The sequence below is a fragment of the Corythoichthys intestinalis genome, chromosome 8, assembly GCF_030265065.1.
Source record: "Corythoichthys intestinalis isolate RoL2023-P3 chromosome 8, ASM3026506v1, whole genome shotgun sequence".
In the NCBI taxonomy this organism is placed as follows: Eukaryota; Metazoa; Chordata; class Actinopteri; order Syngnathiformes; family Syngnathidae; genus Corythoichthys; species Corythoichthys intestinalis.
In genome coordinates, this window is record NC_080402.1 from 30,299,703 (window position 1) to 30,327,618 (window position 27,916).

The 27,916-nt window shown below is 38.4% G+C and overlaps 1 protein-coding gene across 3 annotated transcripts; it reads left to right on the plus strand.

The window, feature by feature from the left end:
- The first annotated feature begins 3,259 nt into the window (after positions 1-3,259).
- LOC130920769 (mitochondrial Rho GTPase 1-A-like) lies at positions 3,260-26,880 on the plus strand. 3 transcript variants are annotated; one of them, XM_057844210.1, is made up of 20 exons: positions 3,260-3,618; positions 5,681-5,739; positions 5,820-5,901; positions 6,018-6,061; positions 6,138-6,191; positions 7,649-7,701; positions 7,884-7,992; positions 8,702-8,803; positions 11,967-12,065; positions 12,160-12,268; positions 12,442-12,562; positions 12,708-12,792; positions 13,025-13,170; positions 19,720-19,820; positions 19,957-20,087; positions 21,589-21,672; positions 21,899-22,021; positions 22,106-22,308; positions 24,584-24,706; positions 25,867-26,880. In XM_057844210.1, the coding sequence occupies exons 1-20, from the start codon at positions 3,582-3,584 to the stop codon at positions 25,982-25,984; spliced, it is 1,983 nt and encodes a 660-aa protein (XP_057700193.1). In that variant the 5' UTR covers positions 3,260-3,581; the 3' UTR covers positions 25,985-26,880. The 3 variants fall into 3 exon arrangements, with proteins under 3 accessions (XP_057700193.1, XP_057700195.1, XP_057700194.1); XM_057844212.1 differs by having other exon boundaries at positions 24,642-24,706; XM_057844211.1 differs by lacking the exon at positions 24,584-24,706.
- Positions 26,881-27,916: the final 1,036 nt, after the last annotated feature.

Here is a 27,916-nt window from a genome sequence, read left to right on the forward strand (position 1 = left end):
CATTTTTTGTTATAGGGATCCACGCTCCACGGATAGAAAGACTTGTAGTTCTTAAAAGATAAATGTTAGTACAAGTTATAGTAATTTTATATTTAAACCCCTCTGAATGTTTTCGTTTGAACAAAATTTGTAAAATTTTCAATCAAAAAATAAACTAGTAGCTCGCAATTGTTGACGTCGCCGAGCGGTGACATCACATGAGCTCCCTGCCGTTCTTCCACAGTGTCTTTAACTACGCAAGTAGTGATTGAAATACACCACAAGGTGTCAATGGCGGGTTATAAATTATTTAGAACTCTAGCCAATGAGTGTGTTTTGTCCCTTGACTGACGCCGTAGCTCCCTGTTTTTTTTTTTTTTTTTACATTCATTTGAGTGCCGGTGTAGGTTCACTATCCTCTTCCCCTCACTATCCACTCGCTCTCGCTGTATGATTGGCCGAAGAGTCAAAATGGCTCTCCCGTGAAATGCCTGTTTAAAAATGTTCCCTTTGTTACTTCTTGCGTTCGCTTAAAAGTGCCCATTTAAAAAGGAAAAGCGATGGATGATACTACACACAGAGCGTATTATCAACAAATGTTAAAGTTGTATAATCATATAGCGAGAATAAGGAACGTCACTGACAAGCGCAGGCCCCCGCGAGTGGATAGTGAGGGGAATAGGATAGTGCACCTACACCGGCTTCACAATGTACGGGACCTCTGATAGAGTATATATTCTAACTAAATATTGCCATCCAGTGTATTTGTTGAGCTAAACGAAATGTTTGAATAGAGTTTGACCAAAGTCTGAGTAAGTTTTATGTGTATTTTGCATAGCTATTTTGATTGGAAATGCCAGTTTTTTGGTTTAACGGTGTGAGAATAGGGCCTCATTAATACAGATTGAAGCGCTTTTCTTTTTGGGAACATTCTTTTTTTTGAGAGCTAGGAATATTATTTTTGTTGTGCTTTCACTAAATGATACTTATGTTTGTTGTGAAGGAGTTGCCAATAAACGGCGTGATCCAATGAACACCTGTGTCCACTTGCCTTTCTTTGGCTTTTACCTCTCAATGTGCAAAAAACGGCGTCATTGTAATCTGGTTGAAGCAATGCATGAGCGGGTCATTCCGTGGATGCGTTAAATGCTTCAAATATTTTAACGTGATTAATTTTAAAAAAATAATTACTGCCCAAAACAATATATTAATTCATTTCTCGAGCCCCCTCGCCTTACTAGGGTCACAGGGGTGCTGGAACCTGTTCTAGATAACAATGGACAGTAGGCTGGGTACACCCTGAATAGGTTGCTAGCCAATCGCAGGGCACAAGCAGACGAACAAGCATTCACGCACACACTCACACCTATGGACAATTCGTAGTGATAAATCAGCCCACCAAGCATACAGGCAAGGGTTTGCACAGGGACGGCAGGGACATAACACTACCAACTTTTCAGGATGTTCAAATTGTCCCCACCAACCTTTCAGCCTCCTAATTTGCATTATATAATGAGTTTAGTTGTATGGGTAATTTAAATTGTCTTCCCATTTGTTGTAGGAATAGAATATACCCTACCATTATTAAGTAAGTTATTTTAATGATGTTCAGACTTACATTTAACCCTTTTTACTTGCTGAATGTGCCGGTCCCCCCCCCCCCCCCCCAAACACACATTAGATTGGCTGATGACTTGACCCCCCGCCCCCTCCTCCCGGCACACAGACGCACACGCACACAACCGCGTCAACAGAAATACAACATGCAGCCTCCTCCACCCCCTTCGAAGAGGAGGGATATTAAAAGTTTTTTTCGGCCAGCACAAGCCACTGTAAGTAATGTAAAAAGATGTCAGTTTTGTGGAGGTGGGGGGAACACCACTAATTTATTTTGCAACTAAAAGTCCGACCTGCATCAGAGTTAGCATAGCATTCATCTGTTTGAACTTGCTAACCTACAAAACTACTGTGGTCAGGACAGCCTCCACAAGGAACAACAAAGTCAAGCTAGCTGACCATCATTTGAATGATTGTTTGCGTTATGTGCATTTCCGTAATGCAACGTGGTGGCTTCAGAGTGCAAGTCCCAAGAATGGGTCCACTTCAGAGGGACAATGACATGAACATTAATTGACATGAAAAAAAAATCTGAAATGAAATCACACATCAGAATTTCATGAGAGTACTTTGGTTCGGGTCTTGGGGTCGTCTAAGATGCCTCAGATGTAGATCGGTCGTTGGATATCTGATATTTTTTCTTTTTTTTTTTTTCCCCAAATCACTTTTATATTAGAATACTTTAGTTTGAGTCTAGGGGTGCTCCAGTGTCCCCCAGAAGTGGACCCATTCTTGGATAGCGCCCCATTTTTTAAATCAAGGGACTTGCACTTAAAAATGTTTCTTTAGTCGTTTTTGAAAGCAAAGGTTTGAAGTGAACCTTGTATCACGTGAACCAATTCACATAAAAGTTAGTCTAAGTAAGTAAAGATTTCTTTTGTTTTGATCATTTCGCCTATCAGTTAAGTTCATATTCGTGAGAAATGTGGCCCTGACCGACGTTCTATAATCTATTTGGTCTTAATAATGTCCCGTCCCCGGCAAAAAGTGTATATGGAGGTTATGCTGTTATATCATCCCTTCCAATGTTGAGACCAAACCTGCACCCTTGCATGCAAGCAGAGGGAGTACTTGTGAACTCCATACAGGAAGGCCAGGATTTAACCCTTGATCTCAGAACTGTGAGGCGGACATGCTCCCCACTATGCCACCCATTGCAAGAATATAGAGTGATACCTCTACATACTAATTTAATTCGTTCCAGGACCTGGTTTGTAAATCGAAATGGTCGTATGTTGGGCGTGATTTTACCATAAAAATACTATATAATACTCAAAACCTACGCTAAATCCTTAATAAATACTGATGATACAATAAAAATAGCAATTACACATAGCACAACAAAGACATATTAAATACAAATCGGAATAATATAATAATTATAATACTGTCATGATCTCTGTATAAATGTCAATGAACAGTAAATTACAAGTAATTAACTAATTATTTACTATTATAAATGCATTAAAATTATATGTATATAACGTTATTTTAAATACAGATTTTCTTATTTGTTGTCTGTAACGACTGAGGAAAAGTCAAATAACTTTTTTTCTAATTTTCCACAAACTTACATGGACCTCATCTTTCAAAATTAAACGATCTTTGGCTTTCTTGTCAGTAAGATGACTAGAAGAGGCGTGGCCAAAAAGCCCATCCACCAAGCACTAGCGCCCGCTAGTACTGTTGTCAGCCAGCCAACCAGTAGATTAGCAAAGTGAGCTCACTTGTCACTCACAAGATCATCGTCACCTAGCTCATGACGCAACTGCCATCATAACTATTCTATTCAACGTTATTTATTTATTTTTGCAACTTCCGTCTCATGTTTAAAATTTAAAAGTCGGCTCCGTGACATGCGAACGAAGCGGCTTGCTAGCCCTTTTGCTAGCCGGGCTGAGCACATCCTCCTTGCCCACGGGAGTAATAAATGCCTAACACGTTGATGCACGGCCGTGGCGTGGGTGAACTAAACACCGGCGACAATGCGCAAGGACGTCAGGATTTTACTGGTGGGGGAACGTGAGTGTACCTTTTATTTCATTTCACTGCTGCCTGGTGTCCAGCTGCATTGCTGCACTGTAACTGTCTTTGCTATCATGCATTCGTTTCTGCACTATGTGCATCTCATTTGCTATTGACCTCAATTTAGGCAAGAATTTATACAGAATCTTCAGGGCACGATCACACCTATAATAACACGCCCTAGGATGTAATTATTATTATTATAATGTGCAAAGTGTGATAGCACATGACCCCTACAGAGCAGTCATTGTGACAAGTAATGCGATGGATGAATCATACCTACTATTTAAGCAGTTGGTACACTGCAGATTTTTTATTTGTTTAATAATCGTCCCAAGACCTTTCAGAACATGTTAATAAAAGTGTGAATAAAAGTCTTAAAAACATCACGATGAGAAACGTGGTAACCAAGTGGTTCAGACATTTGCTTCGTAGATTTTGGGTTCAAATCTCAACTCATGTTTGATTTGGCGTGCTTTCTTGGGATTCATAATTCCATGTCCTTCCACATAATTACAATTTACAATGAAAACTCACTTCAAATGTAATAATTATGATAAGTTTTAAACATCCCACCAAGTTATTTTTAAACTAGAATAAAGTAGAAAAATGCCTGGCCCTATTAAATGCTTCTATAGCCACGTTTACATGGAGCCAAATATTCCAATTGCAATCGGTTTAGATGTTCAAACCGAATAAATGTGTTCCATATAAACACCTCATTCGGAATGAACAGGCCCAAACCGAATGGAATTTCATTCCGTTTCACAGGGGTGGAATATTCCTTTTCCCAAACCGATTAGAAGCAAAATTATATCATGTAAACAGGGAAGCGGAATGGTGTCTGGTTGCGTTCTTTCTGCACATGCTCCGTACTGACGTGGTGGCGTCACTTGGTGACGTAAGTAACGTCACTTGCAACATGGCTTCCAAGCACAGCGCACCTAATTGGAGTCCGGCGGAAAGTTTATATCCATGAATCCCTCCACCAGCCCACACAACTTTTTAAATGAACGGCGTGTGATTCTGAAGTTTTGTTTCCACTCGAAAAGTTAAAACAGCAGCTGTTCTGACGATCGATCTCCATGTTTTGCAACGTGACGCTTTGTTTTGATTAATCTGCGCATGTCAGACGGCAGTTGTCAAACGTCCTTTCGGAATAAAGGCAGACACATGTAAACGCTGGATCGGAATCGATGAAGTGACATGTAAACAGCTGATCTGAAATTTCCATTCGGAATGATTTGAATCGGTATGAATAAAAGTCAGCATGTAAACGTGGCTATTGAGTGAGTCCACTCATATTCGCTCTAGCTGCACACTTACACACAATGAGTTTCCACAGCAACTGTTTAACAAGTTAAACGATGATTGACACATGCGGCGCTTTGAAGTTCACATCTCTGGCAAGATCAAACCCAAACGTCTGTCAATCATTGTTAACGTTAATAAGCAACTCGAGTGCACTGCCTGACCAGCAAAGAGCAGGGAGAGGGAGGGCGATTGAGACTGTGTGGTCGCTCGGGACAGCTCATCTGTATTTATTTATTTAGTTTTTAATTGAAAATTTTTTTTTTTTTTTTGAAACGGCAAAGTTTGAAGCATGAAGTAGCGTGGGGACTTGTACTTGTGTTTAGCTCATACCTCGCACTGTTTTCTTGCGTGGGTTGTCCTTATCATACTCCATTTTTCACCAACGTTACAATAACCTGCATGTCATCTTAGTTGAAGACTAAATTGTTGCCCAAAATCTGACAAGATAGGCTTCAGCTCATTTGCGACCCAAAGAAATATAAGCACTACAGATAACAGATGAACAATTAGGATTTGACTAAATTAAAGGCTTTCGGGTTACTTCAAGATTGCTCAAGTAGTCCATTAAATGCAGTACGTAAATTTTTGAAGGGCCTTCAAGTATATGGACATTAGAAACAATAGGTTAATTGGCCTAATGTGGGGTTAATTGGTTAGTGTCTATAAACTTTTATTCAACTGTATGCAACATGCAGATGGTGTAGCTTGCAGTGTCTGTAGAATTGTCATTTTGTCTGCTTCACAGCCAAGGTGGGAAAGACGTCGCTCATCATGTCCCTCGTCAGTGAGGAGTTCCCAACTGTGGTAGGCTACACTTAACATAAAGTATTCAAATATAAAGTAATTAGCCTCCCCATTCAATTGGAGTGAATGTGTTCTGTCAGGTTCCTTACCGAGCTGAGGAAATAACCATACCTGCTGATGTCACTCCAGAGAGAGTCCCCACACATATTGTGGACTATTCAGGTAATTAAAAAATGCTCTATTGGTACAGCCCAATCTCTCGTTAGCTATGTGACTCTTCCACTTTGCTATCGCTATTACCCTTCTTCCACTACACTACATTTGTCTTCTGTGTGCAGAAGCCGAGCAGACAGACGAGCAGTTGTTCCAGGAGATCTCAAAGGTTAGATTTCAGGGTTTTTTATTGTGTCTGGTGTGGGTGACTTTGGCAGATTGACCCTCTGTCTCTTCCCCTTTAGGCTAATGTGATTTGCATCGTGTACTCTGTTAACAATAAGACATCAATTGAGAAGGTGAGTTATGTTCTGCGATACAATAATAAACATGATGATAGTCGTGATTGCTGATAACAGCGGTCTAGTTACCACCATGTTTTTCTCCTTTCTGTTCAGTAAGAGTTTTTTCTAATGTAAGCGTAACGATCTATTAGAATAATATATTTGAAGTATTTTTTAGGCTTAAATGATGGAGATTTTGAGTTGTGGAATGGTTCTCTATTTATATGTGCCCTGCGATTCGACAAAAGTGTAACCGACCTCTGGCGGAAAATCAGCTGGATAATTTTTTACCCTATTGAGGAAAGGTGCTATAGAAAATGGGCCAATGAACGTTTGGAAATAAATAAATAGATGCATGTATATTTTATATCCAATGTGTGATAATAACAAAAAATATACTATTACATATTGAACATATTGTACAGTATGTAGATTAGGGATGTCCCGATCCAGGTTTTTGCACTTCCGATCCAATACCGATATTGTTTTGCACTTCCGATACTGATACTGGCCGATACTGATACCGGCCTATCTAAGCATGTATTAAAGTTTAAAGTTATTTAACTTCCTTACTTAGTTGTCGGACTCATGTTGAAAAGGGTTTTAGTACTCTTGATAACAACTAGCCAGCTGAATTAGGTGAGTATGAATAACACACAATGGTTGGTAACAAGAAACTGACCTGTTTATTCAGTGATAAACACAAAACATTATAAATAACAAACAGAAATGGCATATTCAGTCAGTAAAATGTGCAAATAATATTGTATACTGTCTTAAAAAAGCAAAACACACAAATAACCTCAGTGGAAAATAAACTATTAACTCAGCATCAGTTTTCTGCTCTTGAACAACTATACCAAAGCTTTAAAAAAATCAGTGCAAATAATACAATTTTAAACCAAGAATGGCTTCTACTCCCCAATCTTCCCTACACTTTTTTGCTCCATCTCCATCTATTCTACACACTCCCTTCAACTGTTTGCCCTGGATGCATTCCCTGCATGATGGTGAGATTTTTTTTTTTTTTTTTTTTTTTTTACAAAGACAAGCATTTCAAGATGCTCAGGTGACAGCTGACATTTTTACCTATTAACTTAAAATTTACATTGTAGTCATAATGTAGGAGATGCCACAGAGGTAAATTGGGAGACTGTAATGCTAGTGTGCTGAAGGTATGCCTTAAAATGCGGACCGGATTTTACGGATTTTAGGGAAACCAAAGCAAAAACTGGAATGGATTATGTAAATCAGTGCGCTAGAAACCTAGAACAGATTTTCAAAAAAACTGGATCGGGAGTGTGGATGGGAATTTTTCCGTGTTGGCCGATCCAATACCGATGCACATTTTTTTACGCATATCGGCGGTCGTTCCGATCCAAATTTCTGCTTGGGACAACCCTAATGTAGATTTTGGAAAAAGGAATCGGAATTGCTCATGGTACCATTTATTTTGGGGTTCTCTTCATTAGGTGACCAGCTACTGGATTCCCCTCATTCTTGACAACACGGACAAAGATAGCAGGTGCGTATTTTGTCTGTGTAGAACGTGTCACTGAATCAGATAACAAAAGAAAGGCTGGTTATACTTGATGGTGGGGTACCACTCTGGAGACCCACCAATTTGCATATAAGACGGTAAAGAAATAAATTTTCCATTATATAGGCCCATTAAAAAACAAACTAATGTTGCGTTACTCTGTCCAGGGTTCCTCTTATCCTGGTGGGAAACAAGTCAGACCTGGTGGAGCACAGCAGCATGGACACTATCCTTCCCATTATGAACCAGTATAGCGAGATCGAAACCTGCGTTGAGGTGGGAAAATTTCTCACTAATTAGGTAGTGCAAGTGACTATTATGGACTTCATGTGGTTGCGATTTTATTGGTGTAATTTTTCAGAAGATTAAAAGTGGATGAGTGTATTTTTTTTTTTCTTGAAAGAATTCCATGCCATTGACTGTATCATAAGCATGATAATTCATTGATCACTTAAAGAAATCGCGCTACCGGGTCATCACCTGTGTTCACAGAAAGGATAATCAGAGTAGACATGGTGCTCAGACAGATCTCGTGTTTTAATACCCTGTCTGGCTGTGCATAATGGTCACACGTGGACACGCTTACTGAGAAAGAGAATGTTAGTGTTGCGCTTTTACTTTATATTCTTTCCCGTGTAAAGTCAATTGTGACTTTTCTCTACCTGGGCGACCGTTAAATCATCAGATTTTTTAAATCATTATTGTTTTGGAATATTTTTTGTTTTTTGTGCTCCACACTTAAATCTAGTTGTTGTTGTTAATGCACCAATAAGTTGTTAAAGTATTTATCTGTAAAATACTGTAATGAAAAAGGTTACTCTGCTTTTCAAGTCAATTACAATATCCCTGTGCTGTCCTAAATTTCTACTTGCGGCCTTAGAATTTCATGTTCATTGTTAAAAAAAATAATAATAATAAAAAAATAAAAACTCTCGCGCCCGGACTGTAGGAAGCCACCCTTTTTAACCATTCCTCACTCTTTCAGTGCTCATCAAAGAATCTGAAGAATATCTCAGAGCTGTTCTACTATGCCCAAAAGGCTGTCCTTCATCCAACAGGCCCACTCTACTGTCCAGAGAAAAAAGATGTAAGTGTCACTCACCAATGAAGAATACATACCACAACACTATAACGATACAATATTCCATAAATTAGAGGTCCTCCGATCCAATACCGCAAAAACCAGAGTATTGCATTATTTTGGACAGTCCTGTAATATTTGTCACTCTAAAATTGTCAAATCAAAATGAGCGAATTCATTTTTTCAATCCATTTATGTGAGTATTTAATTGGCTGATTAGTTTATTCCAAGTTGCTACTGTAATTAAATAGGATTACCGGTATTTAAGTGGGACTAAAGCCTTTTTTTCCTCTTTCATTCTTTTTTTAAATAACAATTTTACCAGGTTTGGACACCAATTTTTGTTGAATTGCCCACAATGTTCTTTTTCAAGCTCTTTAGTTGGTCCTCTTGGCTTGGGTTTCTCCAAAAATTGGGACTTTGTTTCATATGTCGCTGACATGATCCAATTTGAATATTAAATATTTAAGTTTCAACTCTTTGTGCTGATTGGCCGTCTGTTGAGTTGGTTTGTAGTTGGGAATCTCATGGGGGTTGGCAATGAGTGTGGAAACGTGGACTACAATTGTTCTTCAATAACATCAACTGTCAAAAATGATACAAATATAAAATATACACTCCTGCTTCAGAGGGGTTCTGTGCGCAGTTAGAGGCCGTTGTCGTCTTGCAGGCATCCGAAAGTGATGCACAGGAGAAAAAAAAAAGTATCAAGAACTAGATAAGGAGGCCGACTTTGCCAGTGTTAGGGGTGCACGATATTCATTTTTTGAAACCGATCTCGATAGCTTCCTGCTCCCTAAGGCCAATACGATAACCAATAACATATAATGTATACAATTTTTCAACACCTGTAGGTCAAAAATACTAGTGGTGGATTCAGCATACATTTTTCTTTGTCCTAACCGAAATTTTCATGATGACAAGAACATTATTATAATGAACAAAACAAAGACAAGAATAGTTTTGACTTCAAATAAAGTGCCCATATAAACTTCTTTCAAATAAATATAATTTGAGTCAATCACAGTCAATCAGTCAATATCATTGACGTTGTCTTCCCCTGAACAATAAGCACAGAACTAAAACAAACATAAACCAAACGGGTATTGTGCTTTGTCAGCAGATAAAACATTTGGTGCAATAGGAGAGGAGACCTTTGTCGTCTTGGTCAATGAAACAACTTTCTTAACCTGGCAATTATATATCAGTAACGAAAAGGCCTCTCAATAACTTGTAAACATAACACTGTAAAATGCAAACATTTGCTAATTGCCATAGTAAGGTTCATCACTCAGTGATGGAAAAATAAGGCCTCTATATCAGTAACAATACTTGCATACTGGCAAAACAGGAGTGGAAACAAAGGCGCACATCCCAATCCACCGACACCGTGCCAAAATTAATATTAATAGGCCCGATAATATATAATGTTATTGGATTTATTGGGATAACCTCTAGCCAGTGTGCAACCCGAGAAAAGGGCCTCTTGGACGACTAGATAACGAACCGCTTAGGGGGTCGTGCGAAAAAAAAAATGGCCATGCAACAAAATTATTGCACTAAACCACAGCAAATGCATATGTATAGATTTAACTTGTGCTTTATTCATATAGTATATGCTTAATGTGGCACATTTTAGAACTAAGAAGTGGCAACCTACAGACGATTTTTCTCAGTGCTGAGAGTGCTAGCTGTTCAGCGTTCCTGATATTAGTGGGCATGGAGGAAGAACGAAGAGGGCAGGCACTTGCATAAAAGGCATGATATGTCTTCACACCATGACAGATTTCGAAACCTGTGTGCAGAACAAATGTACTTGCAAACCCAGTTGCAATCTAATAAAAAGCAGATAATACATTTCAACAAGGGCACACTCCCATTTCGACCTTATGCGTGAAACAGTTCAAAATATTTGAAAATGACTTTAGTGCTTGCTTAAGTATTTTTTGATATACTGTATTGTAAAAAAAAAAAATGATTGCAATTTATTGCGAAAAAGTGTCAGCACTAGCGATAGGAATTACGTCTAATTATTCTGCTGACTACTCTCAGATTAATATAAGCAAGAAAACTCGCAATTTATTACACATATTAAATAAAAAGTTGAAAATGTAAACATTTTGTGTATTTGCGAGCTATTTTAGCCCAAGAATTCAGGGCAAGTTGGTCATTTAAATTCTACTGATGTAACAAAACTGACTAAAGGTAAACAATTGAAAGAGAAATACATTCCTGATACGTTCGCCAAAACTTCTCCTCCTATATATGTGTGTGTGTGTGTGTGTGTGTGTGTGGGGGGGGGGGGGGGGGGTTTCTTTCAAACTTGTCCCATGTTGGCGACTCGGCACTCTGTGTACGTAGAGGGCAAGGGACGGGATTTTATAACCCGGACATTACGCCATTTTTGGTCGGCATCGGCAACAAAATAAACTACACATTTCCAAATATGGACGATGGGCTGTCTCTACCTCGGTTCTAAGATTCATTAGCAAATTAATTTCGTAATTTTTCCAGTTTAATTTTGCTATGTTTTCAGTTTGCCATGTTGATAATTGTGATGTTTCTTTACCGCTTTTCGTCTGACTGCGAAAAAGAGGAAATGATGATCGGCCCGCCATATTTTACATCATCAGCCTTTACGTTGTGACCAGGGAATTTACCTGGTGAAGTCCTGGACATTATACTAGGACGCGAACCGGTTAATGTCCGTGTCATTTCCGTGTCAGTCGACCCAGGAAATTGCTTTCAGACATAAGGACATAAGGGTTACTGGAGTTCAGCGAATGTCTAAAAGGGGCTCATGAGGCTGCTTTTAACCGACTAGTAAAAGAAGAAACGTTTAATTATGAGTCGGCAGTTAAACGATTAAACTAGTCATGCGCGTCCCTTGTCTGCACCACTTTTATAAATAACAATTGATAATTGTGATTGAAATATGATGGTATTAAAATTATATCTGATATTTTCATACACATTCTGACTAGTCATTTTATTTATCTTTTTTTAGGGTTTGAGTTTACCTTATCGACAAATGACTTTCCAACCTGTCCAATAATAATAAGATAAAAATCAAATGTGACTATTGAATGCAAAAATGTTTGCGCACCTGCTCTATATAAGATATTCATTGTAAATTAAAATGCATAATAAAGTTGTGTTTTGGAGACAGATGAAGCCGCTTTGTGTAAAAGCATTGACCCGAATCTTCAAAGTGTCTGACTTGGACAACGACGGTATTCTCAATGATAATGAGCTCAATTTCTTTCAGGTAAACCACCTCTTTGCTTTTATGAATAAGATTACAGTGTTTCTAATAAACTAAAATACTGAGGGCAAATGCAAATTTTCCATTGCTTCAACAGAGAACATGTTTCAATATGCCATTGGAGCCACAGGCGTTAGAGGATGTTAAAAATGTCGTAAGGAAAAATTTAAGTGACGGAGTGTGTGACAATGGACTCACTTTAAAAGGTCGGTACTCTTAAAATGCACACATCAATGAAAATGTACTTCACATAAATAAATATAGAGATTTTTTTTCTTTCTAATTGCCATTTTGGCAGGATGAAACTAACTGTTCAAATGGTCAAGTCGCAATCCTCAAATCTTGCCCTTAACATAAAGTGCGCTGCTTCCCTCTCCAGGCTTCCTGTTCCTCCATACACTATTCATCCAGCGAGGTCGCCATGAAACCACGTGGACAGTGCTGAGGAGGTTTGGATACGACGACGACCTGGAACTCAATCAGGACTATCTCTTTCCTCCGTATGTCTTGTTCATACTGACATTATAATCATGATGTTTGACTCCACTGGGAAAAAATGCATACAAGTACATAAGGGGGTTCACTGTACTCCTTTTTTATACGAGTTGGTTGTTTGTCAAAATTGTTTTAAACGTGATGTTACAGGTTGAAAGTTCCTCCCGACTGCACCACAGAACTCAACCACACAGCCTACCTCTTCCTGCAGAGTGTCTTCGACAAACATGACAAGGTACAGTGTAATCCTTTCCGTCTGGCTCTACGTGTACTTTCACCTACAAGCAAAGCTGCTCAGTCTGCGTTACTGTTCATAATCTAAATGAACCCCCACCTTCCACCTCCTGCAGCCAGTGCCGACCCCCCGTTGTGGCTTGATTTCACTTGTTGACAAGAGAATTAGCTGTGAGCTTAGAGGGAAACAGTGGAACAGTGAGAGTGACACACGTGCTGTGCTGTGTTGTCAGGACCGTGACTGTGCCTTGTCACCAGAGGAGCTAAGGGACCTGTTTGATGTTTTTCCCTACATGCCCTGGGGTCCTGACGTCAACAACACAGTGTGCACCAATGAGCAGGGCTGGATCACCTACCAGGGCTATCTCTCACAATGGACGTGAGTGGTGTCTTTTCATGATTCGCTGTATCTATTGCAGAAATGAGTTGTTCTTTGATTTAAAAATAAATAAATAAATAAAATAAATAAATAAAGTATGCATTGACTACGAGTAGCAATTCAATATGTTAATTCCGATTAATTAATAAAAGATTTAACGAGTTAACACTAGCTAACTTTTCAAACTTTATAAAATATTTTCATAACGTTTGTGATATGTCGACTGACAACTAATTTAATGTAGGGCTGTCCCAAACAACTAATTTTCTCCCGATTAGTCAGCCTACTATTTGTACGATAAGTCGACTAATCGAATATATGTATATGTGTATAAATATTAGTGCTGCAACGATTAATCGATTAACTCAAGTATTCGATTAGAAAAAAATATTCGAACTAACATTTTGTTACTTCGAGTATTCGTTTAATTAAAGTGGTGTTGTAATGGTTTATTTTGAAAGTGTTTGTATTTAGTTTTACTGATTAGAGTGGATACTCTTTTCACATGGCTTAATCCAACTGCTCCCTGTTAAGACCAACGTAAGCTAAGTTTTTGTTTGAGCTAAGGTTTTTTTTTAATGCATTCATAATTTAGTTTATAGGTATATTTAACCGTTTTTTTGTGGGAATATGTGTCTGAACCATTTGGTAGGAGCATTGTAAAAAACTTTAGCTTTTTATAGCATTTAAGTTAGCTGACCTTTTCTATGTAATTTAGCCAATTGTTCTTTTATCGTACATAGATCCTTATTTATTTATGTTTCCATACCGTTTGAGGTTCAGCTCAGGTATTTTAATTTTTCATGTTCCTTATCAGATTACTCGATTATTCGAACAAACTAGTCCATCGATTAATCGACTACTAAAATATTCGATAGCTGCAGCCCTAATATATATCTATATATGTATATATATATATATACTGTATATTAGAGCTGAAACGAATACTCGAGCAACTCGAGTAACTCGAGTTTAAAAACTGATACGAGTAATTTTATTCACCTCGAGTAATCGTTTATTTTGACAGTCTAATCATCACGTTTTGCTCGGACTACTTTTAATGCGGGACAACGCGCTGATGTCACGTGCATAGAGGAAGAAGCAAAAAAAAAAAACAACTTACTGCAGCCGACAGCCCCTACAAACGACGCCGACGTTGCTAAATACTAGCCCGCACGATGGTTGGTAGCAGGTAGCGTCTGGTGAGTCTCATAGAGATCACATGTATGTTGAACTAGATGCGCATTGACAGACTCGGCCGCGTCGCTGGGCAGCGTTAGTAAACAGCCGCCATCTTAAAGCAGTAGAGCGCTAAGCGCTAATAAAGAGCGCTAAGCACTAATAAAGAGCGCTAAAGCGCTAATAAATAATATTAACGTTACTGTGACTAGCTCACGTAACGTTAGCCCTGCGGAGGGCTAGGTTTCTATTAATGATGACCACTTTCGATGCGTGGATAACGTGTCTTACATACAGGCTTTAACATAATATAGTGTTGTGGAGTGATGAGGATGTAAAATAAAAACTCAATAATGCTAACTATCAATTTTAGCTCAGTAGTCATTGCTGGATAAAACACCAAGTAGCACTAGTCCCTAATGTGCTCCAATACAGCCTGTATCATACATTTATTTTGAACACTGCAAAAACTCAAAATCCTATCAGGACTTACAGTTTAGACTAACTTAAAACTTAACTAGAACTTAAAAATGGCTTGACACAAATAGAAATTCAATTGAAACACGTGGGAAAAAATCCTAACTTTTAAGTGATGTGTGTTATCAAGTGTTTTTAGGTAAGAAATATATGTATATATTTTTTATAAGATCTAAAAGTTTTTGGAGTGAAAGCAGTGAATTGGTCTTTTTTTTTATTCTAGTCCCATCTGAGAGGCAATTGTTGGCTGTTTTCAACAATGTACATCGAAAATAAAGACATTGATTGACTGAAAATGGTTCAATATTAGATGAAATGTCTTGTTTTCTCATGTATATTTATAATTGCTCTTGACCTAAAAATTTATTTGTTTTATCCGATTACTCGATTAATCGATAGAATTTTCAGTCGATTACTCGATTACTAAAGTATTCGATAGCTGCAGCCCTACTGTGTGTATATATATATATATATAAGGGCTGTCAAACGATTAAAATTTTTAATCGAGTTAATTACAGCTTAAAAATTAATTAATCGTAATTAATCGCAATTAATCGCAATTCAAACCATCTATAAAATATGCCATATTTTTCTGTAAATCATATATATATATTCTGTAAAATAAATTGTTGGAATGGAAAGATAAGACACAAGATGGATATATACATTCAACATACGGTACATAAGGACTGTAGTAGGCATTATACTCTACTGTCATTTAAATCTGTCTATGCTGTCCTCACTCCGAAGCGTCTACTTTTTCCAAAACTAGACAGCTAGTGAACGACGCCTTAATAATTAGACTTCTTCCTTTTTCATCTGATTTATTAATAAAATGGCCTCAAACCATTGTCCTCTTTAGACCGTCGTAAAACTACTAAATAAAAGTACACAAGCATTGCATTATTAACAACGTTAGCTTAGCACGCTATACAGGTTCACTAAACATAAACAAAAAGCGTCTCATACAAAAAATATAACATTTCGCTTACTAACATAATATGTACATTCTTTACAACAACCATACTTACGGACAAATCTTGTCCAAGGATCATATAAGCACAACATTATCAGCCCAAGACGTCGTGCAGCCATAATGAAGAAAGAAAGGAAAATAATAAACCATGTCGCAAAGCGACCACAAGAGTTCGCTGTTGGACAGCGCAAAAAGCCTTGCTGTAAAACTTACCAAAAGGCAGAATACTTTCTGAGCAGGACATGTGCGTTAATTGCGTCAAATATTTTAACGTGATTAATTAAAAAAATTAATTACCGCGCGTTCACACGATAATTTTGACAGCCCTAATATATATATGTATATATATATATATATATATATATATATTTTTTTTTTTAAAGTAATTTAGCATTTTTTGTTGACGCTTATTGAATCACAAAAACGTTTTGGAACACTTAAATTCTTTATTAAAGTACAAATAAACACGTAAATACCAATAATAAATCACAGATAAACAATGAGGTCAAATGGTGATATCATTAACTAGTGCAAAAGAATGGAATGTAAACAGATTCAGAACACTGACTTCGCCTTTCCAACATATAATAATTATAATAATTATTCATTCCCAATCAAATTTTTCATAAAGGGTGTGATTTTAAAGCTATTCTTAGTGTAGAATCTGAATTCTGAAGTATGTGGGTTTAACTCCAGAAATCATTATTTATATCACGAACATTACGTGCTTTACACTCCGCAACAAAAAACACTTTTCATCGTTGCATGTGGTTTCAGTAATAGATTTTTTTTTTTCCATATTTTTGTATGCAAATGCCGTTAACCAGCGATTTTTCATGTTTGAAGTGTCACCTCTTAACTGCAAGTTTACGTTTTGGAGAAAACTGCCAATGTTTTATGGCAGGTTAAAGTAGGTTGTCTGTTTTTCTCATTAGCCTTAATGTAGCAATGCTAACGTTTACAGTGTTTAATATAGATGTGTCTCATTTTGTATATCTGAACTTTAATTCTACGGCGTGTTGATGATCAAAAAACATCTGTGAAAGGAACTGGAGTCTCATATGCCATCAACAGGCACGCAAAAATGTATGCACGCACGCGGCGATAAAACGCAGCCGTGAAAATTACCGCACTCATTTTTATTTACCGTGCGATAAATGGACTCATTGCATATCGCGACGGGCTTAGCAACTTCAATAAAACATGTCATTAGTTAGTTAGATGGGCTTAGGAGCTGCCAACTCGTTGTCTCCTGTCGTCTTCCAAAATTAACACTGGGTTACAGCACTTAAGGTGTTTATTCACAGCCCACGTGCAGCCTGGTATGCAAGCATGGCATTGAAGAGACAAGACACAACAGTGTCCCTTCCTTTGTTTCGTTGAAATAAGTCAGTGTTTTGACCAACTGGTGCGTTTTTTGGCTTTGTGCTGCTTGAATATTGAGCATCGGACATTCTTTCCACGCGTATATTATTTTTAACCCATCATTAACCGTCGATGGGATGTTGTGCTCGTCGATGCATTTACGTCATCGGTGACGTCGCCTACGTCGACTAGTCGGGACAGCTCTAGTTGAATGACACCTCTTTTATATCTTGAGGGGGGTCTGTATTGCTTTCACCGGCACTAATTAATTAATTTTGAGGAGGTTGGGAGGAATTTGCCATACACAAAAAACTACAAATTTGCTGACTGCTTTACAGCATACGTCACTTCTACTTTTCACCATTCATTATAAAGATGGAAGTAGATGCTTACGCCTTCGCACAAATTCTGCAAAGATGGCAGCGCAACAACAGACAAAAAGTTTTGTCTGTAGTGGAAAAAAGGGAGGCTACCAGGATATACAGAATAAACATTGACCCGGCTTTCACTCGCATGTGTGACGCCCCCTGCCCCAACTGAACTTGTCAGCGCTGACGGTGGGATGGGGGGGCTAGCCACACTAAGCTACAGGTTGCTGACCGTCATATGCTATTGTTTAGCCACAACTGGATTAATTACCTTATTACTATTCATTCTTCACACAGCCGCTGGAAACAGAAATGTTCTTTAATCCATCTGCAGGTGACCGGGAGATTGATTGATGATTGTACAACACTGCGGGTGTGCGCTGTGTTGGTCCTCATGGGAAATGCAGTCTTGCCTAAGGCAAAACACTGCTGCTTGTGTCCAACGGCTTCCCTAAAATCGAGCAAAACTGAAAAGTTACATTAGCCCCTTTCACACACGCCGAAACACCGGGAAAATCGCAGGATTTAAACGTGCAGCCCTTGTATGTAATTTACCGGGTCGACTGATACGGAGATTACGCGGACATTTCACTGGTCGCGTCTTAGTATAATGTCCGTGACTTTCCCGGAAAGCGTTGTGAGTAGGGTTGCCACCCGTCCCTTGAAATGAGGAACAATCCGTATTTGAGAATTAAATGTTGCGTTCGGTATTGAACTAATACGGAATATGTATGAAGAGATAGATTTGTATGCATTTACAAGTTTTGGGGATGTCCCTTTTATGTCCTGCCTGCACAACTTTGAGCGCGAGGGGGGCGTCCCGTATTTCTTATTTCTGAAAGGTGGCAACCCTAGTTGTGAGTGAAAGCAGGCGTTAAATTCCCGGGTCACAGCACGATGGCTGATGATGTAAATATCATGACGGGCCGATAGTCACTTCCTCTTTCTTCGCAGTAAGACGAAAAGCGGTAAACAAACATCACAGTTATTAACATAGAAAGCTGGAAATAGCTAAATTTAACTGAAAACATAACGAAATTAAATTGCTACAGGATCGTAGAGCATCCATTGTCCATCTTGGAAATGTGTGGTTTATTTTGTTGCCGATGTTAGGGTCCGCTACTGGGGAAACAAGGTTTTACTTCAAATCAGAACGCAACAGAGGGATGCGTTCAAGGTTTAATTAAATACAAACAAAAATACATACAATCGTGGAAAATGGGTAATAACACAATGGGTCCGTGACAGGAGGTCGATGGGGATCAATAATACTAACATAAGCGGTAGGCAGAGACACTGGAATACCAGCACAACGTAGAGGATTTCAAAACAAGGGCTGCATAGGTGCCGAATGGTGCCCAGCTAGTTAATATCTCGACACCCTTCACTTTGATCGCCTGGGCTTAAATACAGTCTTGATGAGCTTGAATTGGCTGCAGTTACGACTTCGGGAACGCTCCCTCTGGAACAAAACACGATTTGACCAACATTGGGACAGCCAATGCCGACCAAAAATGACATAATGGCCGGGTTATAAAATCGCGCCAGCAGCCCTTTCCCACCCCCACAGAGAGCACCAGTTGGCAACATGGGACAAGTCTGTGAAAGTGTCCAACCGCCGTCATTTTCGGGACATTTCTACATGCGTTAAAGCAATGACGCGAGTAAATTCTGCGCCACCTTACACGGGAAATTCCCTCGATATCCTTTTGAAAAGGGCAATAATGTTGCTTTAAGGATATTAACAAATTTTTATCGCTGGCCGTTTTCCAATTATGGAATGTTTGATTGTCTGTATGTTTGTGTTCAAGGTAACTGAAGAACCAGGGTGTTTGTAATATGAATTGTAAGAGGTGATTAAATTTTGATGTAATGAGGTGAAAGTTCACAGAGGTCAGCAAAGAAATTTCATAATAGCTCATTTCCTATATAAAGGGAGTGCTTTGAATTTGACTGCTTAGGCAGAAGTCCTCTAGCTTTCAATGATAATTCAAATATTTCAAAATAAAAATTGTTTTAACAATACATTTGGAAATACACTTGTATTCTCTAACTTTTCCATATTAGTTATTCTGTGTTTAATTTAAAATAACTTTGTATTTCGTCTTGTGTAATGTGTTTAAAAGAATTATTCATTTTTCTAATTGGTCAAATTTGGTGTAATTTTTTTTTGGGGGGGTTCAGGTTGACAACATATCTGGATGTGCAGCGTTGCTTGGAGTATTTGGGCTACCTTGGTTATTCAATCATTGCTGAGCAAGAGTCCCAGGCGGCAGGAATGACTGGTAAACGGGATCAGCATTGCTTCATGTTTTTCACATACAATGATTGCTATGTACTATTGAGACTTGCAAGCTTGTGACGTGCACGGGATAGGTGAGACCTAATCCCGTGATGCGTACATGGTGTTTACCCCCACAGTGACCAGGGATAAGAAGATTGACCTGCAGAAGAAGCAGACACAACGAAGTGTCTTCCGCTGCAACGTCTTTGGAGATGTTGGCAGCGGGAAGAGCGGCTTCCTCCAAGCCTTTCTGGGGAGAAACTTGATGGTAAAGCACAAACATATGTTTCCCATGAAAAAGGAATAAAGAATTTGTCATATTGTTCTGACTTTATACGTATATGGTAGTTGTAAAATCAAATGGATTTATTTAGGAGTGGGAACTTCTTGTTACCTCACGATACGATACCATTTGCGATACGAAGCTCACGATAAGGATGATCTGACGATATGGTGATACAACGATTATCGATACATTGGTCAGGAAATCATTCTAGGATATTCTACAAACAACTAATAAACAGAAAAAGAAGCTTCTGTTGTGAATTGGAATGAGTTTATCACTAGTAGACGTCCAATCCGTTTGAAGTGGGAGGGATTCATTCGCTGCCACCCTACCAGATTGAATGTCTATGGCCGTCATTGGCAATTGGCTGTGGCAATGAGGTAATTTTGGGTCATTTAAGGTGATTTACCTGTTGATTTTCAGTTACTTCCTGTTGATTTTGGGGTATTTTATGGGTCACTTCCTTTTTATTTTGAATTGCAGAACAGGAAGTGACCTGGGAATCACCCGAATGAATAGGCAGTGACTTAAACTAACAGGAAATGATCTGAAAATGAATAGCAAGTGACCTGTAAATGCCCCGAAAATCGGACAGAATGAATGCGAATGCTCTGGTTTCGAATTAGTGCTGCAACGATTAATCGATTAACTCGAGTATTCGATTAGAAAAAAGATTGAAATTAAATTTTGCTGCTTCGAGTATTCATTTAAATTAAAGTGGCGTTGTTATGGTTCGTTTTGAAAGTGTTTGCATTTATTTTTATTGATTTGGGTGGATACACAGCCCTCTAGTCTACCTCATTTCACATGGCTGAATCTATCTGCTCCCTGTTAAGACCAGCATACGCTAAGTTTTTGTTTGAGCTAATGATTTTTTGAATGCATTCGTAATTTAGTTTAAAGGTATATGTAGCCATTTTTTGTGGGAATATGTGTCTGAGCCATTTGGTAAGAGCATTGTAAAAAAGCGTTTGGATTTTATAGAATTTGAGCTAGTGGACTTTTGCTATGTAAGTTAGCCAATTGTTCTTTTGTTGTACATAGATCCTCTTTATATATATATATATATATATATACACACCGTGTGAGGCTCAGCTCAGGTATTTTAATTTTTTATGTTCCTTATCCGATTACTCGATTATTCGAACTAAATAGTTCATTGATTAATCGACTACTAAAATAATCGATAACTGCAGCCCTATTAAGAATGAACAAACGTTCCCATTCTAAATGGATTGGGCGTCGAGCACCGTCAATGGCAGCCTTAGAGTTACCTGAGACACTATTATGGTGGAACATTTTGGTAGCAACTTGTTGGTCCCTTTACATTGCCACCTCTTTAAAACGATATCTCGATTCTTGGCAGGAGCATATCGATAACCTTTTAGAATACAAAGTATCACGATATATCACTATGTTGATATTTTGTCACACCCCTAGATTTATTTTATTGGTACTCATGTGATATTTCTCGTTATTTCAGCAGCAGCAAATGATCAAAGAAGAACATAAATCCTACTATGCCATCAGCACAACCTTTGTTTATGGTCAAGAGAAATACCTTCTTGTAAGTGTGTCTCTGTCACTGATAGCTGTATTAACTGATAGCTTGCTTAACCTAACCTTAACTTAATATGGTTCTCGTTTTACTGGATGTTTTCTCATCTGTATAGTCTGCTTTGCTGTTACAACGTTCTTGTGGTTAATTTCCCTTTGGGCCACGCCTGATGTTGAAGCATGTCTGTTTTGATCAAATTAGACCAAAGTTTGTTTGTTATGTCTTGCCATCTCAGCTTCATGAAGTATTTCCTGACATGGACTACCTGTCTGATGCTGATCTGGCCTGTGACATCATTTGCTTGGTGTATGACGTCAGCAACCCGTACTCTTTTGATTACTGCGCCAAAGTTTTCAAGGTAGCGTTTCTAATCCCCGCAAACCCCTCCCCAAGAAACACTTCTGATCAGCATCTCAGTCGGGATTTCATCACCCTTTCTCAGCAATACTTGATGGACTGCAAGATTCCGTGCATGATGATTGCGGCCAAGTCGGATCTGCCTGAGACCAAACAGTTCTACGGCTGCAGCCCTCTGGAGTTCTGTCGGAGGCACAAAATGCCTCCTCCGCAGTCTTTTACGTGCAATACTGCAGGAACGCCTAACAGAGACATCTACACCAAACTCAGCACCATAGCCATGTACCCGTAAGTATGGCCATGCCATTTTTGTTCACTGAAATGCAGCACAACCATGTGTTTGTGTTGCACTGATACCTGAAGGAAACAAATTGAAAAGTGGTCCAATGAAATGAAAAAACCGCAGCCCCTCATGGAGAAAGCCCAGGGTATAATTAGCTTTCCTGTCAGTAGAGTACTTTATCACAAGACTCTTGCTAATTTCCCTCTTCCTTTAATACTGTGTTTCCTCCCTTAATTTCCGTTAAATCCATTTGCTTTCTCTCAATCCTTTATTCTTTTCTTTTTATTCCATCCTCATTTTTTCTTTCATTCTTTCCTTTTTCTTGCATCCTTATTTTTCATTACTTATAAGCTTGCCTTCTTTTGGCATTCTGTATTTCCTTCCTTTTAATCTCTCTGACTCTTCTATCAGTTTCCATGCTTTGTCTTTTCTTTTGTTCCTTCTGTCAAATATATAGTTCTTACTCTTTTCAACAATAGAGGGATAAAAGTAACTTCAAAGTACTCTACATTTTATTTCACAGTGCGCTCATTGCTTTAACCCTTTCAGGGACAGTGGTCACTGCAGTGAACAGCTACGGTATTCAAAAGTCGACACTTAAGACCTTTAACCCTTTATAGGGCAAGTGACTATTTTTGGTCATTAAAAAAAAACTTGAACATTAGCAATTTTTAAAATCATCAATCATTATTGTATTTTTGGAATATGATTTTGTTATAATTATGAATAAGTTTAAAAATGAATACAGTGTTAAAGCGAAAGTTCTGAATTTTTGACATTAGGCTTAATCTTTGAATTAGCGGAGGTTGATTTCAACAAATTCTATGCAGTTTGTAAGTTATTTCTTAGTTTCAGGGCTCCGAACTGGCTAAGCTAGCACGAGTCGCTTCCTAGCATGCCAATAAAAAACGATACTGCTCTACGAACAGATCCACCTTAGTCGAATAAATTCAAAATGCAGATCATTGTTCCAAAACACTCATGCGGCCAAAACAATGTCACACCAAACTGCCGTAATACATTTGATTCTGCAGGACTATTCTTTTAGATGCCTAATACGACCACAATAGAGAGGAGTGCTTCGGCCACTCGTGCTCACGCTGCATTCGACGAAGGTGGGAACTCTGATTTATCCCGCTTGGATGGTACCAGTTGTGTCCTCAAGGCGTTACAAGCGAATGTAAAATGCAAAGATGGCAAGCTGTTTTTTAATTTGGCCGTCAAAAAACATTTTGACCTCTAGCAAACTTGCCTTCTCGTAAGTGATCAAATAGTGGAGGCATTCCAATGATATTTTTCCAGATCGGAGGTTGACGTCTGGCAACATGGCGAAGTGTGCATTTGGAAGCTGTGGAAACAGACAGAAGAAATGGGCAAAGCAAAGTTTCCACAAATTCCCTATTAATAAAGAGGAACAATATAAACTGGTTACTTGCTGCTGGCTACGGCATAAAAAAATCGGCAGTGCAAAAAAACAATGTGATATCACTCCGCTCTGGTCCTCTGCAGAGCTGCTGGATCACAATTGCTGCTGTTCACACTGCAATTGTTGACATGCAAAGGTAAGTTTTAATAACTTTATCCTGAAAACATAGCCAACACTATTGATTGTATGGGTCATAGAGGATTTTCATGTGTGCATATGTTGTTTTTTAGTGGCATGCTAAGTCAGCCCAATTGACTCGCACTAGCTTAACCAATCCAAAGCCCTGAAACTAACAAATAACTAACAAACTAAGTGGAATTTTGTTGAAATCAACTCCACTGACTGTTTAAGCCACAGGTGTCATGACATGTACATGATTACAGGGAAGATACGCAGCGAGAAATTGAAGCAGCTTGAAGCTAGTTTAATTTCACAGCAGTAGTATTTTGCAAGAGCACGAGAGTCGAAAGAGAACGCCGCAAAGGCTAGTTGCGAGATTGTTGAAATTATTCATTAAAAAAATAATAAAGCAAATGTGACACACTGAATGGCTTGCTAAATTTTGCTTAAAGATATTGTTATACGTAAAGGATGTCAGCCAAGGTCGGCCCCCCACATTTTTAGCACGCCAGATCTGGCCCCCTTTGCAAAAAGTTTGGACACCCCTGCTGTAAAGGCTTCCCAACCTCTTAGGCACTATCAACATTTTCAGAATTTTTGTGTAGTTAACCACAGCTGTTGTCTTCATATTATGACTTTTCATTTCTTTCTTCTTGGTGGCAGCTCGGAGCAGATTTCTAAATGATTGCGTCTTTTAAAGCCTCTTCTTCTTGCGTCCGTGTGTTTCTCCTCAGCCACGCACGACTGCGCTGTATGTGCACTTGTAACCGTTGCACCTTCTGCTTGTGTCAGAACCTGCTCAACTCCGAGCTGCTGCAGACGGTCAGGGCCAAACTCCACGCTGTGGTTCTCCGCAGGTTCTAAACCACGATCTTCTCTCTACTTGTTCACACGTCATTTTTTCTTTTCATTTCCATTCTTCGATTCTTCACAAGTGAATCCCCAACAAGGTTTTAGAAAGTTTAATTACTAACTTTTTGGGGTCATATTAGCAAGATTGAGGTAAAACAAATGGGTTCAGATTTTTTTCCCTCTCAGGGAATATTATATAATTATCATTTGCAAATTGCAGTCTGATTAGATTTGACCTATTTGTTTGAATATGAAAATCAGAGATCGATCGATATGGGTTTTTCAGGACCGATACAGATTATTAGTAGTTAGAAGAGCCGATATCTGATTTCTGGAGCTGATATTTATTTGCAGTAAAAATTGGCATTAAAAAATTGCATCATACAAACACTGAACTTCATTGAAATGCCAAAGGCATGTTTATTGAATCACACAAATATAAATACTAATAGAAATAGAAAAAAGAAATGTGAGAAATTCCAAATGGTTCAGATACATTTTCATACCACTGTATCATCGTACTTAAAATAAGGTAAAATCACTTAAAAAGTATAATTTTAGTAAGAAATAAAGGCTCATTTTTTAGACAATTTTTACTTATTCTGTTGGCATTTTTTAAAGGTGTACGTTGCATGAAATTGTCCAAATATTACTCCTAAACACGAAATTGATTTTGATAAGGGATTCCTTAAACGGAAAATAGAATCATTTCTATCAACTGTAGACGACAAACAGTAGCACACAACAAACAAAAAGACAGCTGCCTTGGAGGGAGTCATTATTGGTAACTGTTTTGGGTAAGAAAAGCTCTCATGGCAGTCATAATATTTTCTTTCATTTGTCCTTTCAACTCAGTTTTTTGTGTGTTCCCCGACCAGCATTTTGTGTTGAAAGTGTTTCTATTTTTGACTCTTCTTTTTATTGCCGTCTTGTTGATATCCCCTTTTGATCATTTGCCGAGTTATCTCACTGTGCTCTATTCCTGATCTTTTATTTTTTTGGCATGTCATTACCCTCTTTCATTCCTGACATGTCACTGAGTTATATTTTTCTCCATTTTATCCTGTTTTGAAAATCCCTCTCATATCGTGCACTTCACTAGCAATTTTTGAAAGGCTTAGTGATTATATCATTCATTCTAATGCCTTGTCTGTCTTTGTCCCAGACACATGAGCCAAGCGGACTTGAAGAGCTCCACCTTCTGGCTGAGCGCAGGTGTCGGGGCCACTATGTTTGCCGTGCTGGGTTTCACAATGTACAGAGTTCTTCTCAAAGCACGGTGATGCCTCTCATCATCACCTAAAAACTGTTCTCACACACCCTATATTGACAAAAATATTAGACATCCTACTAGTAAGGTGTCCCAATACTTTTGTCCTTATAGTGCATTTACAGAGGTATGATATTTCTGACTGAACCGATGCAGTAGTCTTCAGCTGGCTTAAAAAAAAAAAAGTTGCAATATTTAATTTTCTACTTTAAAATGTAATTTTGCTTATTGTGCTTTTGTGCAAAGGAAGAAATAATATATTTATAATGGAGCGATGTGAGATGAAGCTGTTTATTTGGGCATATTAACTCACTTGGCAGCCATTGACGGCGATATAAGTCCAATAGATTTGAACCCTCCCACTTCAAATGGATTGGACGTCGACTAGTGACTCCTTTAAGCTCACTGCAGAAAGACGAAAAGAGCCACATGATTGGACGTCTTTGGCACTGAAAGAGTTAAATGCTATACGGGTGCGTTCTTTAAATAGTGTTTTTCGGTTGCCTGGTGACTGCACTTGGCAAGCTGTGTGAAAGGTGCAATATTATAATTAGTGATAGTGTACATACTGTAAATAACTGTACTTGTACACACGGGCTGATGTGAGACTAAATCAGGCATAGAAAGTTTTGTTTTTTTATGGTCAAATGTGTGGAAGGGGCTTGTACAGTATACAATCATTCTGTAATACAATTTTGCATGTTTTATCATTTCTCTCCCCAAACCATGCATTACTCTCCACAATTAGTATGTCCTATACACTTGCATAGTAAAATGCTCCCCCGTGGCCCTTTTGAATTATCCATTGAACAACAATGTAGCGCTGTTCACAATAAGGTGAAACTGGATGTATTTAATAGACCTCATCTTTTGGGAATTTTACAATAAATACACATTTATCTCATCTGATTTACAACATGTGTGAACATTTCTTCATTATTTATCAATATATGAGGTTTTTTTTAGTAGTGCTTGACTGCTTGTAAACCAAAAATCTCAAGCGACTCAGATTTCACCCCTACACTAGATGGCAGCACTGCTTAAGAAAAGTGGGAGGTCTGGACAAAACCCTTTCAATTTATTTGGCAATGCTGTACTGTTGTTCAAGATGTAGTACATCTCTTCTGCAACCTGGCACATTTTCCAGGTTATTTTCGTGAATCCCTGTTTTTCAGAAAAAAACAAAAAACCAACAAAAAACCAACAATGTTCTCATTTTCACGTGAATGCTGAATAGCTGTTTTACAACCAGAACATACAGGGGTAATCTCTAAAACTGACCATAAATGCTCAATAATGTTGAGGTCTGGGGATTGTGCCGGCCATACGAGATGCTCAACTTCATTAGAATGTTTCTCATGCCATTCTTTAACAATTATGGTGAATGATTATAATGCCAAAATGTTAGGCGTTTCCATTATATTGTCCAACACTGTAGAACCTATGGCATGTGGGCTTTGCAACCTCGTTTGAAATGTTATGAAAAGCTCCAAGATCTTTAATACATTTTTTGGGTGTGACTTACAGGGCAGGTTAGCAGAAATGTGTTTTCCTGTTCAAGTGATTGACATACAGTCAAGGGCGTATATTTGCATAGGGATGGTAGGGACAAAACACTCCCAACTTTTCAGAACTCTCAAATTGTCCCCACCAACTTTTAAGCAACCTTATTTGCACTATATTATGAGTTCAGTTATATAGGTAATTTAGATAGAATGGACCCTACCATTGTTAAGTGAATTATTTTCATTATGTTCAGAGACTTACATTTATCCCTTTCCACTTGGTAAATGTGCTGGTCCATTTTTTACCCCTCAAACGAACATTTGATTGGCTGATGACTTCACCCCCCCCCCCCCCCCCCCCACACACACACACACAGACACACAGACACACACGCACACTCACGCAGCCCCGACAGATTCATGTCGACAACAGGCCGCTT